The 19,547-nt window shown below is 32.1% G+C and overlaps 2 protein-coding genes across 8 annotated transcripts in view; both read right to left on the reverse strand.

Annotated features, from left to right (window-relative positions):
* The window catches only part of LOC129915032 (gustatory and pheromone receptor 32a), a 38,385-nt gene extending 32,507 nt beyond the window's left edge, over positions 1-5,878 (reverse strand). For 5 of the 7 annotated variants that reach the window (XR_008772262.1, XR_008772261.1, XM_055994488.1 and 2 more), the window contains exons 1-2: positions 5,756-5,878; positions 156-382 (exon numbers count right to left, since the gene is read on the reverse strand). Coding sequence is in view for 3 of the 7 variants with exons in the window: in XM_055994488.1 (XP_055850463.1) it covers positions 156-382; positions 5,756-5,764 (236 nt within the window). In the remaining 4 variants the exon portion in view is untranslated. Of the gene's footprint in view, positions 1-155; positions 383-434; positions 561-5,755 lie in introns of those variants that run through there. The other 2 variants (XM_055994499.1, XM_055994507.1) reach the window with 2 other exon arrangements.
* A 106-nt stretch (positions 5,879-5,984) lies between these two features.
* Positions 5,985-15,279, reverse strand: LOC129915022 (endoplasmic reticulum transmembrane helix translocase). Its single transcript, XM_055994480.1, has 7 exons — positions 14,888-15,279; positions 14,151-14,817; positions 9,685-10,637; positions 6,876-8,131; positions 6,671-6,803; positions 6,410-6,553; positions 5,985-6,343 (listed from the first exon to the last, which is right to left on the reverse strand). The coding sequence occupies exons 1-7, from the start codon at positions 15,161-15,163 to the stop codon at positions 6,224-6,226; spliced, it is 3,549 nt and encodes a 1,182-aa protein (XP_055850455.1). The 5' UTR covers positions 15,164-15,279; the 3' UTR covers positions 5,985-6,223.
* Positions 15,280-19,547: the final 4,268 nt, after the last annotated feature.

Consider the following 19,547-nt stretch of genomic DNA (forward strand, 5'->3'; position numbering starts at 1 on the left):
ATCGATTGATTTAGAACTGAAACTAGAAACTGTTTATTGCTTGAAGCCAAGCTACACCTGCATCCTCATTGGCCATTTGCAGGTGGCCTCTATCGACTCTCGTCCGACTCTATCGATTCTCGCCCGGCGCAGTGTTGCCAGAACCATCCGCCACATACAGTTCTCCAAAAGGACAATTTTCAACACATATTTTTAAAACACCAGCGAAATTTTTTATATCAAAATAAAATAAATATGGTTTCTGGGATGTGTCCCATCCAGATAAGGTAAAGTTTTCAAAGTGTTTGTTATGGGTCCGGTTGCAAATATTTCCATAAGAATCGACTCCATTTATAATTGTAGTATAGTATCCGTTATCAATAGAAAATACAATTATTATAATCTGCAAAAAAAAAAGTTAACTGAGTTTTGGCTTGAGTTTCATCTTGTAATACAGTTATTACAGATACAGAGCAAGTTTAGCTATATAAAAAAAAAATATCGAACTAACAATCAGAAATGATTTGTATCTGAATATATTTTCAAATACAAGTTTTATTGAGGCAAACCCCAAAGTTCTTTTAAGAATAGAAAATAAAATTTCAAAAGTTACTGCAGATACTTTGTAATATTTTATAGAAACTTTGGAGAGTTCCGGGGACGTTCTTATTTTGTCTTGCTATTATTTAATTATATTTTCAAATAATGTTGTTTTAGTAAATATGTATGTAGTTTTTGAGAAAATAATTTTTAAACTCAAAATTTTAACTTTTTTAATTTTGTTTTTTATATTATGATATCAAACATTGCTTTTAGTAATGTCCTCATCAATTTTAATTTTATCGTAAAATAAAAAGTAAAAAAAAATAGGGACCTACATAAACAAAAGATTAAAATTTTGAATTTAAAAATTATTTTTTAATTTATACATAAAATGTAGAAACATTTTTGAAAAAATAATTTTTAAACTCATAATTTTAACTTTTTGTTTTTATTATTTTTTAACTTTTTTTTATTTTACGATATCAAGCATTGTTTTCGGTAATTAAACATAAAAATAATTTATTTAAAATTGATTAGGAAATTGAATTTAATTACGGAAAGTAATGCTTGATATCGTATAATAAAAAAAAAGTTATAAAAACGAAAAAAAGTTAAAATTTTAAGTTTATAAATTATTTTTTTAATTTGCATTAAATTTCGTACAAATTTTGAGAAACTACTGACATATTCAAAATTTCTCAAAATTCCTAGCCCCCTGTTTTGAAATTAAAAAAAAATATTTTTCGACCATTTTAAACGGTAGCGGTCATAGCACGTTTTTATAAGAATGGAATTTAAAAAAAAAAATATGTATTAATAACTAATCAGGAAATTTCGAGAAAAAAAATCATGAACCCCTTATAAAAAATGTATTTTTCAAAAAAAAAAAAAGTTTTGAAATGCATATGTTTTAAAAATCTAAAAATGTGTTTTTTAAAAACTGTTCAAAATTTTAATATATATATATGCTACCTAAATGCAGTTTGTATAAAAATTCGTTTAAATCAACCAAATCTTTTACGAAAATTCAGATAAGAACAAGGTAAATACCGTTAATAAATGTTACATTAAAAATTAAAAAACATTTTCGGAAAGAGCGTATTAGATTGCAAATTATACACAGACATTTTTATAAAAATCTTTACAGCCATTTTTGAACAAAATAAATTTTTTTTTTGGTTTTATGGCAAAAATTCAAAAATTTAGGAAGTCCCCCAAAACTTCTAAGTTTAAAAAATTGGTTCAGCGCGCGGTTGAAGCCGCGACAGACAGAAATGATAGATCCACTTTTTTTGCAATCTCTATCATCGTAATGGCAAATGGCACGTCTAATTGTTATCTCAATCGAAAGTTAAAATATTCTTGCATAAATCTAATAAGTGGGTACTACTAATAGGTAAAAAATGAAAGTGAGCGTATAAGAAATTTTATAATGTTATATAAAAACTTAAACGTTTAACTATATTTATTTCATTTAAGTTTAATTTTTATTATATATATACCTTTAAAAAAATTTCAAAAATTAGGAGTTTTTGAGTAAAAATTGTGAAAAACAACACTCTAAAAGTTTTCAAAGCAATCATCATTTTAAAAACCCTAGATTATCCTCTTTTGTCAGAGAACGATAATAATATCCACTTATGTATGTTTAACAACTTCATTAAGTTTTTATTTCCTCATTTATTTTCATTATTCCATTTCTGCACATAAACATGCGGAGGACGCAAAAATATATATTAATTACATAATGCATTGTAATATCATATCAACAAATAACAATAACACTGAAACAAATGTCCAAAAACAAAAGAAATATAAACAATTCCATTTATAACTTGTATTAAAATCACAAAGTTTAATTTTGGTGTGTAGCACATTTGGTCTGTTTACCAATTTCACCAACGCAAACACACCCATCTGAATTTTCAAATAAAAATTTCCACCTGAAAATCGTAACTAAATGTCAAAAAACGTATCTAAATGCCACCTAACTTTTTATGACATCTGGCCAATCAGAGCCTCTGAAAATTCAGATTTTAAGTTCAGGGGGCCTGCGTTAAACGCGGGGAACGCCACCTAACTTTTTATGACATCTGACCAATCAGAGCCTCTGAAAATTCAGATTTTAAGTTCAGGTGGCCGTGGCATGCGTGCCGAAAAATTTAAAAACTACACTTCAGATATTTGTGTCGACACAAATATCTGAAGTGTAGTTTTTCAATTTTTTAAAATCTGCACCTTATCTTCAAACCAAGAAAATTAGGACTTGCGGACATGAGATTTTTTTAGATTTTTGAGGGTAGTTAAAGAATATCCAAACAAAGATTAAAATGAAAAAATTAGCCTATTACAACTTATTCCTAAGATGAACAAGAATCTTCTTTAGTGCATATCCTAAAATAAATGTAGTTCGTCGTTGAGGATTTAAAAAACAAATAGAAAGTGAAAGTGACACCTAAATAGCTGTCATCCACAAACCATAACAAAAGGGTGATCGTCACTTTGATAATCACCTTACGTGGAGCAAAAGTTTTTATTGTGATGGTCAACAATCACCTTAGCCGATTCCACCCCTGGTTAACAAATGCAGTACTTCAGACCTTAATCCTTTATAGAAGGAAAAATGTTTGAGCATATTTAGTAACGGATTTTTATAAGAACTATTTTCCATCTTTCAAGATCGGTTTAAATCTTTCCCATATCTTTTTTATTGCCAGAGATATTCTCATGTCGTTTTCTTTCACTCCAATGAGAGTACCCTTTTAGTACTTATTTTTGCACTTTTGAAGGTTTTGTGTTCTTTGACGCCACAAAAGTGTAAAAAAAAAATTACTCCGGAGTAATTTTAGTACTACGGAGTACCCCGGATTTACTCCACATTTTTAGTCAGATTTACACCGATTTGCACACACACTTATGAATTTGAAGTTTGACATTTTAAAATTTTGTTTGAAAAATGAAAAATGTGAAAAATTTTTCTTTCAAACTCTTTTGTTATTATCAGAAACAACCATTATGAATATATTTTCTATTTTATTATATTCCGCCATATATATTTCTTCCATTTTTTCGTTAATTCTTCACTTTTTCCAAAATGAAATTGAAAACCGAATAAAAAAAAAATTCAGCCTGTGTTCTTCATCAATAAAAAAAAAATCCTGTGCCATATAACAAAAAAATCCCATTTTTTTTCTGCGTTGATGGGATATTTTTATTTTACAATTATAAAATCAAACTAAGGGTGTGTGTCAATTAGGCTGAAAAAACCGATCAGAAGCATAATGAAAAATATACCAAAAGTAAAACTAAGTTTGCTTCTACACGAAGACGCAAAGCGCGAGACGCATATATGTAAGAGCAAGGGAGAAAGAAAATTCCAAAAAAAGGGAAGGAAGAATTTCTATCGTGAGTCTCCGGTAAAAAATTTTGTGACTCTTTTTGACGTTTCTCTTTGATCTTGTTCTTTTTTTTTTGCTGTTTTGCTTTATTTGATTTCGTCAGTCGCAGAGTCTGCTTCGTCGGTTGTGTATTATTTGCGTGTATAGTAACTTTTTTAATTTATTCAAATGTTTTCGTTGCGCATAGCCACTGAAGTTGTTTCTTTGTATATTTTGGTGCTTTTTTTTAATAAAGATACATACGAAAACAAGAACAAAATAAAACTAAAGAAAATAGCTGTGAAATTGGCGTCTTCTAAAAAATACTTTACTTTTCAGATAGTTTTGTATGGGCGAGTATGGGAGGAGTTTCATGAAAAACCCTAATATTCGAAATCAAAATATACCATAAAGCATTTGCATGAGGTAATAGCACCCTTGGAAGTAGAAACAAAATTAACTACTGCGAATTTTTTTTTAATTTTTACAAATTTTTCCCTAGGCCGGTTATCACTATTTTTTTCAAGGAAATTATCCATTTTTGCCTTGTCACACACACAATTACATAAAACAAAATTACTCTCATTATGTTCTTTCACTCCAGAAAAAGGAGTAAAAATTTAGAGTACTCCTTAATAGAGTGAAAGAAAACGACATCAGTTGTTTGGCGTATTATACCTACCATAGAATTTTTAAAACGTCATTATCTCTTTTATGATATAAAAAGCCAAACCCACTTACTTCATTATAAGATATCTCCCGCAATAAAAAAGATAAGTTCATATAGAAACCGATACTAAATATGCTGAAACAATTTTCCTTATATAAAAGAATAAGGTCCGAAATACTCAAAAAACGTTTTTTTTTTTTCATTTTCTAAGGGTAATACCTATCTCAGAAAAAGGGAGCTGATTAGTTTTTTCTGACTTTGAATTCGAGTTCAGCACACCGAAAACCTTCAGAAAAGTATATTTTTGTTTCGGCAACAAAACCCTTGTAAACCAGTGTAATTACTTAGCTAGACCAATCAAATTGAAATTTTTATAGTCGTTTTTGAGATAATTGCCATTTATATGGGAGGCATAACCTCTAAAAAAGGTTTAGAAAATCACTTTAAAATCATTTGTACAAAACTTAAGCAAATTAATTGATCCCTTTAAGGGACGCCTTATATCGATGAACAGTACACCTCAAATTTTTTAGCAGGAAACTTTCCTATAGGGCAAATTAGGCAAGTACAAAACCATAAATTATTATTTTTGTAAATTTTGATTTTTATTTTATCTTTATACCATACCAACTGATTTAATTTTGTTGCTTACCAAGAAACACCAAAATATTAAAAATGAACAAAGCCATAATATATCTTTGCATGTTTTTTTGTTTTTATGAATGTCTTGAAAACACTTCATATCAAAATTTTTGTATTTTATATATTTTTTAAAGCACTTTCTACTCTATTATAAACTGGAAAGTACTTTACTCCAACTATAACTAAAGAGTTTACGAAGAGTTTATAGAATATGTTTTTCTATTATGATTGAGATATAAAAATATAAACTTAAACATGTATGCTAATATACATTGTATGGGTTTTGAAAGGCTTTTAATTTTTTTTAAATAATTAGAAATCCAGTCGGATAATCCCTTAGGGAACCATCTTCAAGTATTAAATGAAGGCTTTAAAATAACTAATCCCACACGTAAGGGGTTAGGAAGTTCAGACGAGGTGTTTTTTACTTAAATAATGAATGAGCATAGTCGTGTTTTTGTGGAGATTTATAAAGTTTAAGATAAAGCTGAGATAGTATTTAAAAAAAAAAATGAAAATTGACATAATATGAAAAGTATTTTACGGAAACCATATGCTTGAACTATTTTCAAAAGCCATCATCCGTAGTTCTTAAGGTTACTTTTTAAATTCTCGTCGTTTTTAAAGTTTCTCTTAATATGAACACTCCTTCTATTCAGTATTATTAGTGCCGAAAGCCGTATACGCCACTGCAATTTTCCGACTATGGACGACATTTCTGTAAAAACGAGCTTCAAATTGAGGAGATGACTTAAAAACAATCAACAAATAAGTAAATATTTGACACTGCGTTTAAGAGTTTATTTAACCTTCACATATTGTTTTTTTTTTTTTACCGAATCAATTTTAAGACGTTTATAATTTACAGAAAAATAAATTAATTATTTTAACTGATCTAAGTTAACACATCTAAGAATATAAAAAAAAAATTAGTTATAATTGATTTATAATTATCTTAAGTGAAAAGCAGGCTAGAAAAAAAAAAACAACAAAATAATGTTTTTTTTTTAAACTAAAAGCTAAGTAGTTTAGATTTTCGTCGAGTTTCTCCGAACAGGAATGAACATATTCTGTCAACGGCATAAGCTGATACTGTATCAGCAATTAGCACGCAAATTAATATCTTTCGGAACTGAAAATAAGAAAAAAGAATTGAATTATATTTCTTTATTTATATATTTTTTTTTAATTCACTTACATCTTCGGGGAAATCGATTATTTCGAATGTATAAGTTAGATCTGTAGAAAGTCCTAATGTCAGCAGAACTACAAGGGCGGCTGATGCTAATATGGATGTGATCAAAAGACGATTTTCTCGTAGGCTTTCCATAAATGGATGACCCTGAAAAAAAAACAAATAAAATTATTACTCAGTAAATACAAAGCTATACAGGGACACTGTGGCGTATGCGTAACCTTTTCTTTGAAGAAATTGTTTTCTAAAAAATAAATAACTTACCTTGTAATTAACTGCAAAAGTTGATATCTGAAGAGCTAGACAAATGATATAGACAGTACTGTTGATAATATTTGGTACAAATTCTTTCTTATCTTCTGGGTCCAAATCAATATCCAGCTTGATTTTACCTTCCCTAAAAATTTCATGTTCAAAATTAAACACAAAACAAAAATTACGTCAAAATTCAAAAAGTTTTCTTTTTTACCTTGGTGGAGCTCTAGCTGTCGCTTCCATTGTTAGATAATATAAGGCGGTAAAATGAACCGCAAATTGTAAAAGAATAGTCGAAACGGTATAAAAGTTAAAAATATTCGGCAAAGGGGCCGTTTTCGAAAGAGTTCTTAAGGGCTTGGACCGCGTAATGAATAAAAAGCAGGCAGCTATGAAGAAACCCTGCAATGTGGCTTGTGTATCACTGAATTTTACACCATCAATGTAGAGCACAGATTGACAATAAGCTGAAATGAGGGCATTAAGTGCAAGAATCTTGAACATTTGTAGTGTTGTGACGAGAGTGCAACGACCCTGCTTGATGATATGATTGACACAAGCAATCGAACAAGATTTACTCGTGAAAGGTGCTGCAATGCTTGCATCACCCAATTTAACAACTTGTACTGTCTCTTCTTCTACTTCGCGAAGTACACGCTGAAGATTTTCTTGAGTGGCGCTCAGATTTTCTCGGTGGCGTAAAAGTGCCCGTTCGCGTGGAGTTAGATTTTGTCTTTCTTGAATTGCGGCATTATGCTGCCTTGGACCTCTTGAACTTGGATGAGCAGGTGCTGATGGACCCACATTCTCCACTGCTTCTCTTGATTTTTTCGATTTAACTACTGGCATATTGCTAAGTAGTGATACACCAACATGTGCATGTTTTAGTGCTCCGACATCGTTTGTACCATCTCCACACATAAGTGTGTAGTATCCTTGCTGTTTCAGAGTTGTTACAATGAATTCTTTTTGTTTGGGAGCAAATCTTGCACACACAGTGATATAAGGTAAGATCTTAAGCATATAACTGTGTTCATTCTCATTCAGGTACTGAAGGCCTTCCCCAGTGATACACAAATCAAACTCTTTCAAAATCTGTTTGTAGTTGTCTTCAATTGAACGATTGATTTGTTCATCAATTGATAGCCATTGCCATTTCTCTTTGTCTGTTGGAGTTAATACTAGAAGTTGCTTTCTGGTGAATCGTAGTTCTTTGGCAACGTGACAAGCTGTAAGCGGATTGTCCCCAGTTATCATTACAACCTTGTGAGATGATTGTATAAGTTCTTTAATGACAATTTTCGAATCAGGTTTCATTGGACAAGAGACTATGACAAATCCGGCAAATGTTAAATCGCATTCTACGTCTTCACGTTTGATATCACGAACGGCAGCTGCATCTAAACATCCAAACTCTTTGATACCTAATGCTAGGACACGTGCTCCACTTCTGGAATACTCAATGTAAGTCTGGAGAGAAAAAAAGAAACAATTTATTATAATAAAATATGTTTTCTGAAGAATATTACAAGAGCCCTCCATAAAAATAAGCCTTGACATAGTAGAGATGTTTTTGATGATTCCTACTATGAAGCTTAGAGCTAAAGCGGTCGCAAAACCTGTTTAACAGAATAACCATAGATGATCGACAGGTCGGAGCAGAAAAGGTTGTTGGGACTGAGTCTAATTAAATTTAATCGAAAAAGTGTTTCTAGCAAGGCACTATCAACAGATGACTGTAGAAGAATTTATTCAACGGTAGCTTCTCTAGTACCAGTTAAGTTGAAGTACTTAGTGAACATCTTATATGGACTATTTCAACATATTCAGAGCAAAGGTGGATAAACCGAAATCTCATCTTTTGAGTCATTCAAGAAACTGTATATACAGGTTGGGAGCAAAAGCGGCTAGTAGGACCAAAGCAAGAAGCCATGGGCTTACAGCAAGTAAGCGATTTTTACGCATCTCAACAAAAGAAAAATTCTACGAGAGAGAGACAGTATAATATAAAACAAGCATTTGAGTTTATAGGGCGATGCTTTGATAGGGATAAAATTCGAAAATCATATTTAAAAAAGGGGAATATTGTAGGCGATACGCAGACGATACTCTGTCCTATTACGAATAACAAAGTATGCTGCCATCGAGAAGAGCGATCCAATATAGTTCAATGGAACATAACACCCGGATAAATAATCACTCTTGTCAACCGCTGCTGGTCTAGGAGGACAAATAAACAGAAAGAACCAAGAAAAGCCTTTACAAAATTTTAATCATCCAAGTCATTCAAAAGATTCCAATAATTTCCAGACTTCATGGAATTAAGTGTCCCATATTCCGATCTAACTTACTTTCTCCTCCTTCCTCACCGCTTTCTACAAGATATTCGCAACATCATTGAATAATTGATTGATTCCAATCAGAATTAAGTGGCTAATCGACTATCAACAATATTTTTGCAGAATTTGTAGGTATTTTTTGTCGATTTTAAAGCAGCATTTAATATTGTTGAACTCTGATCATTATTTTTCAAACTTTACATTATGGGATGTCAGAAAAGAACAGGTAGTAGAAAGCATCTATGGCGAAAATAGTGCAACTTTATGGAATGGATTTGAAAAGTTAGAGTGGTTTTAATCAAAGATGGGAGCCAAAGAAAGATGCACTCCAAGTCAAAATCTTTTTGCTTTGTTCATAGAGGACCTGATTGGGATTCTTTTTGGTGGAATTGAAATATCGAGGAGACACAAATCAAAGCCGAAAGCCATGCTTTTCAATGATGTCATATTGTTTGATTCCGTAACGTCAATAAATCATTATCGTCTCAGACGATAACATCTGTCGCAATAAACTTATGTTATTAATCGAGTTATCTCCCTATCTATCTTTTTACCTGTATTTGGCGGAGACATGGACATTGACAAGACCGAATGAAAACTTATCGGTTAGAAAAAAACCAATATTGAGATAGCACTTTTAAAATGATAAACTTAAAAATAAAAACTAAATCAAAATCAACTTACTTTTTTGTAATTTTCTGGAACATTTTTCAACATGGTCATTATAACTTCGGGTGCTCCTTTAACAGTACCAATATATGAAACTTCACTTGACGATGGCATTAAATGACCAGCAAGAACTGACATTCTCTTAAGTGCCGATGAAAAATGAAATCTTTGATAGATTTTAAGTGGCTTCAATTTTCCTCGTTTGGGAACGACAACTTCATTTTTCGTCAGAACCCAATCAATTGCCGTTAGCATTGCTTTTTCTAATGGATCACCAACTAATCCATCGTCCATTTGACTAAGTGAATGACAAGCAGCTATTACATTAACAGTTGCATCACCTGCAGAAAATATCGGCACAATACTTGAATTATTTTCAAGTCCAGCTACACCTTCAACCATCAAATTATCACTGGTTAAAGTTCCAGTTTTATCAAAGCAGCAAATTTGTACTTTTCCAGCAAATGGAATCCTGAATGGTTCTGTACAGAATACATACAACTTGGATAGTTGCATTAAAGAATTATTTACAGCGAGCGTAAGTTCAATTGGTAGATCAGGTGGTATGATAGAAGTTAAAATTAAAGTGCACTCGAGGAATAACTTGTAACGATTTCGTTCTGGATCTTCGGTTCCTTTCATCCATACATACGAGGCAGCAGCTATGGCAAATATCATCAAAAACACTATAAATGCAAATGTTTCCCAGCTATTTTCGGTGACACGTTTCACACCGAATAAAATAGTGCGTAAAAGTTTTCCCTGAGAAGTGTTGAAGCCGTTGCGGATTACACATCCAATACATCCATTATCTGGAGCACGGGTACCATCTTTTGTAGGTGGTGTATGCTGGACTATTTTGGTGCCTCCAAACAAGGTAAATAGTTTTCCTTCACCCTCTGGATCAAGTTCTCTGTTAAGATCTTGTACGGCTTCTAGAGATTCTTTCATCTGTGGGACCGATTCACCTTTTAAAAGAAAGACAATTTTTTTTAATTAATCAAAGTAAATATTTGTTATTTTAATAAACAATCGGAATAAAAAATAGTTTCGAAAATAGACGATTTGGAGAAAGTTCGTTTGCCAACTTTGCAGCGAAATTTTTATTTTCTTCATAATTTGGTCAAAAATGTCAAGTCGCTTATTGAACAAAAATCTGCCGGTAGCTTTGCCGTCCTCTGTCTTCTCAATCAGTAACTACTGCATCAAACTTTAGACTAAAATTTTGGCATATGTAAATACTTGATATTCTTGCATTTTTTCTTTATCATCTATAGGAATTTAAATAAAAAGCTAAGATAAATTATGGGTGGGAAATGGGGTATGTTTATACCTTAGACTTCAATGAACAAAAAAATGCAAATAAAGTTCAATAATTTTTTTGATGTCTTAACCTCGACTCTTGAAGCTTTCAGAACGAATGTTCTTAGATTAATACAAAAGTATAACAAAATCTGTTATTTATTCATTTATTTATTTATATATTGTTAATAGTGGAGTCAAATTAGCTTTATACCTCGGAATCCAGGGAAAGTCGATAAATTTGCAAAACGAGCATAGGGCTGCATTATTAAAGGGTCAAATAAGAAAGTTAAAAAAAAAAAATTTCACCGCTCTCAATTACAACAGTTTTCATGGACCGTTTACTGTCATTCCGTATGAAAGCGTTCAATCGGAATTGCTGTATCATTTTAGATTTTGCTCAAACTTTGAAGGGATGTTCTCTAGGACTGTAAGGAAGCAAATCCATGATGATTTTATATTGCGTGGTTTCCCCGCTACCAGCATTTGAACTTTTGCAAAACGTCATTTTCATGTTACTATAGTTTGGCGTCTAACTACTACTTAAATAAATGAGCATACAGCTTGTAAATTCTTGCAGGAGGGGAAATGAAATAAAATAAAAATATCAAAGTATATATCTATGTATGTAGGTATTAATTTAGTATTTGAAATGTAAGTTTTTGGTTAAATTTATTAATATATCAAGCCCTTTCCGACAAATTAAAGTTGGTCTCGCAACTCTGTTTGTCTGTCTGTGTTTTGTTATTCCTTAGAGGGGAAAATGAAACATTTTTTTTAGAACCAAAATTAACGGCATGAAAAGTTGTTTTTCTAAAAAATATGTTCTAACTACTTTGATTAAAAAAATACATGCAATGTGGCAAATATACAGGGTGTCCCAAAAGTAATGGATCAAACGAAATATGCTGATAGGCCAACTTTAGGGCTCTCAGAATTTGGTAACTTGTTCATCCCAAATCCTTACGGTTTTCGATTTAATGCAGTTTTTGTGAAATTTCGAAAAATCCCGACTTTGCAACAGTATTTTGCTTCCTCCGCTCATAATTGATTTTTGTTTTTTACAATTCTTTCACTAAAACATTGCCTATTATTAAGAAATAATTAATAAATCAAAATATTTTTTATTTCAAACGCCATTTTGCTGCAAATTAATTAACAGTTCCATGTTTTATAAAAACTCAATTTCTTTCTTTTATTTTAGAGCAACACCCTGAAAAAAATTTGTATGGTGTGGCACTGGTTTATAATTTTGAAAACTTGTCGTGTTATTGCAGTTTTCAAAAATGTATAAAAGTTTCCAAAGTTGATGTTAGAACTGAAGATATTACAATTTAAAAGCAACAAAACAGGGCTTTTCAGAGAAAACTAACAAAGAAAAATAAACACATTTTCTCGACTGTTGTTTGTTTATTTCTTTTTGAATAAAAGCCTCGATTTTTGTTTGTTATTTTGATCTGAAAAACCCTGTTTTGTTACATTTAAATTGTAATATCTTTCGTTCTAATTTCAACTTTGGAAATTTTTATACATTTTTGAAAACTGCAATAACACGGCAAGTTTTTAAAATAATAAACCAGTATCACACCATACAATTTTTTTCGGGATGCTGCTCTGAAATAAAAGTAAGAAATTGAGTTTTTATAAAACATGAAACTGTTAATTAATTTGCAGCAAAATGGCGTATGAAATAAAAAATATTTTGATTAATTAATTATTTCTTATTATTAGACAATGTTTTAGTGAAAGAATTGTAAAAAACAAAAATCAATTATGAGCGGAGGAAGCAAAATACTGTTGCAAAGTCGGGATTTTCGAAATTTCACAAAAACTGCATTAAATCGAAAACCGTAAGGATTTGGGATGAACAAGTTACCAAATTCTGAGAGCCCTAAAGTTGGCCTATCAGCATATTTCGTTTGATCCATTACTTTTGGGACACCCTGTAGTCGTACTTTTAAACTTAAAAAAATTATTTTTTGGACCTTTATTGAACCATCGAACCGTTTTCTCTGATGTCTGACTTTCTCGTAAACAACATGACCGATTTTTATGAGCACAAAAAATTTTATTGCGATTTTATTCAGTCTAAGTTGAATATAACTTTAAGACCTTTACTTTCAACTCGTATCCAGTCTTATTTTAGTACAAATAACTAACGTAATAGGGGTAAAAGGTAAAAGGAGTCTTGGAATAATATCTTTATAGAAGCTTAATCGAGCTGCGGATAGAATTTTCACAAAGTAGGTATATTAGTTTCTTTTTTCCTTTATCTTGGTGCTTGCATATGAAGCTTTGTTCAATGTTAATACATATTTGGGAAATCCTACTGCGGATACTTTGCCAAAAAAACACAGCTAATCTTTTGGCTATTCAAATGCATATGCAGTGTCCTTTTCAATCCAAGATAGTTAAATTGCAGCGCCTGATATGGCTGGTCATGTGGAGCGCAACTGTACTCTGGCCAGACGCTAGAGGCGCGATTAAGGATAGCACCGTCTTAAACGCTGGTCAGCTAGTGTGCCACCATATTAGTTCTTTTCAACGAGGAAATAGTAAGATCATAACAGAACAGATGGAACACTTTTGTGAGAAACGTCGGAACAGAAAAAAACAAACTCAACTGAGATTTCGCACTGATCCGTTTTAAACCCGTTCTGACTCAAAAGCATAACCTGAAAATCTTGTTCTTAACTCTTCCTATACTATCTCACAAAGTATAAACACAAGTCAAAAATATGAGAAGAAAATCTTTTATTAGGTAAACAAGATAACTTGTTTTTATTTTGAATGAATGGAGAACTTAAAAAGTATGTATGTAATCTTCGGCAAGTTCAGAAAATTTAGGGATTAAATATTTAGTCAAGTTTCGGGTCTTTGATTGGTAAGCTTTCATAAAAAATTTTTCCAATCTAAAGCATATCAAGATAAATTTGTATCCCATACAAATTATCGATAACTTGTATGGAAATTTTATTTCGGCTAAAATTTAGCTCGATCTGCGTACCAGGCTTAAGCAATTTTATTGGAAAATTAACTGAGAAGTTAGGCAAGAAAAATCTCCCTAACTCGATTTACTCGTCTACCTAAACTTGTGCTGTTTTTCCCGTGGACCCTTCATTTCTTTAACTTTTATCTCTGTTTAGATTAGTTTTATATTGAAAATAGTTTTAACTTACCTGTAAGCATACTCTCATCAACAATACATGAACCACGCAACATAACCAAATCACATGGCACAATATTATCATTTTGAGATCTAGTCAATGACACCACATCACCTGGCACCAATTGATCCGACACAACCTGTCTCCATTTATTATTCCTCAATACATAAATCAAATACGGTTTATTTCCCATTTTCCTTATCTCCGACATATTTCTCAATTGTTGTTGTACCAAAGTCCACTCAAAAACAATCAACATAAACAAGGTAAATACCGAAAAATACCAATACTCATCCAGACACCACAATCCAACTGAAACAACTTGAAAGACAAAAAACGGTGCAGTTGCACGTTCAATAAACAACTGATGAAATTCTGGTATGACCATTTCCATCTGATTGGCGCCGTAAGTTTTTTCAGCCAATCGAACTGCGGCATCATTTTCCAATCCTCTCGAGCCAACATATTCTTTCAAAAGCTTATTAACTGGATATTCAACTGATTTAAAAGTTGCCTTCTCTTCATCCCAAATGTATTTGGTCTTTTGGAATGAGAACCAATAGACAGACTCTTTTGTGGACTCATTCATGACAGTTTGTTGGATGCGTACCATTTCGGATGAGCCATTGTTTTGTGTGGGCACAACTTTGGCAACTACACCCGTACGTGGATTTTTAACCTATCAAAGAAGAATAAATTTTAATAATGCAACACAAACTTGATGACGTGCAATATATGAATTTTATTACTTTTCGGAAATTAAGGAATGTCAAGACATGAACACTCCAAAAACAGCAAAGGAAAGCGAGGATATGTGAGAATACCAAAACGGCAAATGTAATGAGACCGGCTTCATAGTGTTCATCAACTCCGTACACATAAATCCAAAGGTAAAAGAAGGTAATATAAATTGCAAGGAATGGAAAGACAACACCGCTCAAGTAAATTGGATTTATTATGTGCAAAGATACAGATCGAACCAAATCATCAAGGTTTACAGCCTTGGTAGGTGATTTGTTAACCATTTTTATTAAATTTAATTCAGTTTTAATTTAATATTATTTTGATTTTCTGTAAAAAAAATTAATTAAACATTTCCCAAAAAACTTGAAACGAAGCTGCCCTGAAAAAAAAGAATTTTTTGTGACAGGTTTTTTTTTCTTTCTATTTGACATGTGACGTGTTCAATGTAGGTTTGTTTACGATTCAAATCAAACAGAGCAGATTTGAAATGTCATTTCATAAAAGGACTTCAACTCTACAAGAAACAAAATCTCTCCATGAGTTAAAACATGAACACGTTTAAAGCCATAGAGAGTGTGTTTCTTTATTTTTTCCGAATATTCCGTGGAACACGCCTATTTCGTGGAAAAAAACGCGATGTATGTCTGCTTCTACATGAAGACGCAAGGCGCAGAAATTATCTTCGAATTTCCTTTTGATTTTCCCTTCGGTGCGTCACGCGCTTCTACACGTAGTATTTTTTATAAGACGCAAATTTGACAGCTATTTTTTTTATTTTATCTTGTTCTCGTTTTCGTATATATTTTTATTTGAAAAAAAAGCACCAAAATATACAAAAAACAACATCAGGGGACTCTATGTGCAACGAAAACATTTAAATAAATTTATAAAAGTTACTATACACCCAAATAGTATACATCCGACGAAGCGAACTCTGCCACCGACGAAATCAATTAAAGCAAAACAGCAAAAAAAAAGAACAAGATCAAAGAGAAACGTCAAAGTGAGTCTCAAAATTTTTTACCGGAGACTCACAGGGTAAAAAATCTTCCATCCCTCTTTTTCGAACTTTCTTTCTCCCTTACTCTTCATTGAATCTTGACTTTTACGTCTTCGTGTAGAAGCAGACTATGCAATGCACAAAGTTTTGTCTCTTTTGTAATGGCCAGAGATGGCAGAGTAGATTACGTCAGGTAATCTACTCGGTTAACTACGCGTAGTTAATCGAATAAACTACTCGCTTGATTTGTTTCATGTACTACCTACATTTGCTACGTGCAATAACTACATAAAAAACGTTATATTTCAAAAATATTTAAAAAAAAATAGCTGTGTTTTCGTGAGAATTTGGTTTCGTAAAGTAAAACCTTTTCCAAGAAACCACCCCAAGTCCATCTGGTTTCAAATATTCTATTCAAATTTACACTATCACAGCTATGTATTTCGATTTGAATAAGACTTTGACAATTTGGTGGTAAAATTGGCATTTCAAACTACATTTTGACGTCTAGCGCTACGTCTGCTACATTTAATTACGTTAACTACATTAAACTACGTTAACTACCTCATTTATGTAGTAGACGTAACAAATGTAGGAAATCAAAAAAAATCCAATTTTTGCCATCTCTGGTAATGGCGGCTCGCGTTTGATTTGACTTTTCCTGCATTTTATATATTTTCTAGTGAAACCAGACAGCCACAGCCATGGTATAAAAAGACAAGGTATGATCATTAGAGCCGCCATCTTACAAAATGGGGTAGTAAGGTTTTGACGTTTGGCATTTGGCAAAGTCAAAAGCAACAACAATTTCCAAGACAAACTTGTTTACAACAACAATTTCAATGGGCTGGGCTGTCAAAACCTTAAGTAGCCATAAGTTTTGACAGTTCTCGATACTGAGTTTTTTCTAATGATCATTACTTCTCTTTTTATACCATGAGCCACAGCAACATATTAGTTAAAGCTTGTACGCTGCTGATGCGAAACGAAAAATTTTCAAGTCTCCAAAGTCGACAACGAAAATGCTAACGAAAAAATATCATCGAGTATTCTGTCAATGTCAAAATAAAAAAATCCATAACTTTAAGTGTTGCCGTTGTTTTTTAATAATTTTTTGTCATATTTTAGAAAATTGCCCCTCCCGCCTGAACGGGGGGCAATACCTCCCATAGTAAAAAATGTTTGTATTTGACTGTTCTACAAAATTCCGTTATTATTTTTCACCACCTTAGTTATCGTACTCTTGCCATTATCTTTTTCAAGACTTTCTATTTTTTCCCAATAATAAAAAAAATTCACATTCGCCTCCTAAAATGATCGACTTCGTATTCCATAATCAGGCCACTACTGGTGGAACATGTATCACAAAAAAAACCCTCTAAGAGCCCTATTCTGGCAAATCTCACAAGTCACAAGAACCTCACAAGGTGATCATCATTCGATTTTGTGATAATGTATATCTCACAAACTTCTTTCGGGGCGACTTTTGAATTAAAGGAGCACACCTAGAGTTTTGGTAAGGTAAAAGCGAGATGGGTATGGGGAACTGTCAAAAAGAAAAAATAGTTTTTCTTTTGATTTTTTCTGTTTTGCATTTTCTACATATTATTTTATTTATTTTAATTTTTTCCTATTTTGTTTCTTTTCCTTTTTTGGAAATTCCACTGCTTTTTCTGTTGTTCTGAAATGATGAGAATATTATTTTAATTGAAAAAGAACACATTTTTTTATTTTCATCTCATGGCCCGGCCAGGAATCGATCCCACGTACCTCTGCATATCAAGCCAGCACCTTACCAGTAGATAGACCATGCTCGAATATTAAAGGTGAGTGGAAAATTGGGAGCTAATTGAAACCTCACATTGAAATGCAATGTTTTTTTCTAATGCGTTACAAACATTGCATATCCGCAGGATAAAAACTTTGCATACTTACAGGTGAAAACATTGCATACTTACAAGAACCTCTTGGAACAGGTCTTATAGAGGCCTTCTGTCATTTGAAAATACAAGGCTTCTTTAGAACGGTTCAAAGAGGTCTTATAAAGGTCTTCTTTAACTTATATTTACAAGGCTTCTTCTTAACACTTCTAGATAGCCTTAAGGAGACCTCCTTTCTTTCCAAAATGGATGACTTGCGTAAGTAAGCCTTAAACTAAACGTATACAAACTATATAGCCCAGTCATTTTAGTCATTTTCAAGCCCAATCTGCGGAAAAATTCCTACTGGGCTGAATTTTGGTATACAGCTTAATGACGGCTTTGTTATGAAGATGTGAAAAATCGACATTGAAATCGTGTCTGCGTTAAGAGTTATAGGGGTCAAAAAGTCACGAAAAGTTTTTCGCAAATATCTCGCGACCTATTGATCGGAGGTCATCAGAGGTTATATAAAAATTGATGGTCGTGAAATTATCTACAACATATGCCCAACACATTTTTCTGTGAAATGAACCGTTTAGCGAGTAAAGCCTGGTACGCTGCTCTCGCTAAATTTTAGCTCCCATACAAATTATCGAAAATTTTTATCTGAGCTAAAATGGATCCCATACAAATTATCGATAACTTGTATGGGAATTTTATCTCAGCTAAATTTTAGCGCGAGCAGCGTACCAGGCTTAAAGCGCAGAGAAGGTGACTAGATTGCACTCACATACGAAAAAATACATATTTTTGGTCTATTTTGCTTGATTTTTGAGGTTTTTATCGAAGTAGCTTAAATTTTTTTAGTTTTATTAACTTATCTTAGTACGTAAATACGGATTAACTAAAAAAAATAAAAATTTATACATTGGGATAAAAAATATTATGCAAAAGGGGGAACCACGTTTTTTGGAAATGTTGTATGTTTCCCTTTTTTGTACAATAAGTGCCTTCATTATTAAGAACACACTTTTTAAACATGGTTCAATTTTAGTTTTGAGCTTTTTATCAATTTTCCAAACATGAATTCCATAGAAAATGTCGTTTGGAGCTTCTCAAGAGAAAAGTTTCAGAATACCTTATAACAGTACAAAATTAGCTGCTGAAAAAGCTTAATGGTAACTTAAGGTTTATACCAAGCTCAAAACTAAAATTGAACCATGTTTAAAAAGTGTGTTCTTAATAATGAAGGCACTTATTGTACAAAAAAGGGAAACATACAACATTTCCAAAAAACGTGGTTCCCCCTTTTGCATAATATTTTTTATCCCAATGTATAAATTTTTATTTTTTTTAGTTAATCCGTATTTACGTACTAAGATAAGTTAATAAAACTAAAAAAATTTAAGCTACTTCGATAAAAACCTCAAAAATCAAGCAAAATAGACCAAAAATATGTATTTTTTCGTATGTGAGTGCAATCTAGTCACCTTCTCTGCGCTTTACTCGCTAAACGGTTCATTTCACAGAAAAATGTGTTGGGCATATGTTGTAGATAATTTCACGACCATCAATTTTTATATAACCTCTGATGACCTCCGATCAATAGGTCGCGAGATATTTGCGAAAAACTTTTCGTGACTTTTTGACCCCTATAACTTTTAACGCGGACACGATATCAATGTCGATTTTTCACATCTTCATAACAAAGCCGTCATTAAGCTGTATACCAAAATTCAGCTCAGTAGGAATTTTTCCGCAGATAAAACTTAAAATTACTGGACTAATAGCTTGTCGAATCGA

The sequence above is a fragment of the Episyrphus balteatus genome, chromosome 1 (genome assembly GCF_945859705.1).
Source record: "Episyrphus balteatus chromosome 1, idEpiBalt1.1, whole genome shotgun sequence".
NCBI classification, from domain to species: Eukaryota; Metazoa; Arthropoda; class Insecta; order Diptera; family Syrphidae; genus Episyrphus; species Episyrphus balteatus.

Bases quoted from the DNA above. Each gene is read 5' to 3' on its own strand.
- LOC129915022 (XM_055994480.1), bottom strand. From the start codon at position 15,163: ATGGTTAACAAATCACCTACCAAGGCTGTAAACCTTGATGATTTGGTT. The intron at 8,132-9,684 runs GTAAGTTGATTT...TTTTCTCTCCAG, and splicing joins TTCCAGAAAATTACAAAAAA to ACTTACATTGAGTATTCCAG. The intron at 6,344-6,409 runs GTAAGTGAATTA...TCTTATTTTCAG, and splicing joins TAATCGATTTCCCCGAAGAT to TTCCGAAAGATATTAATTTG.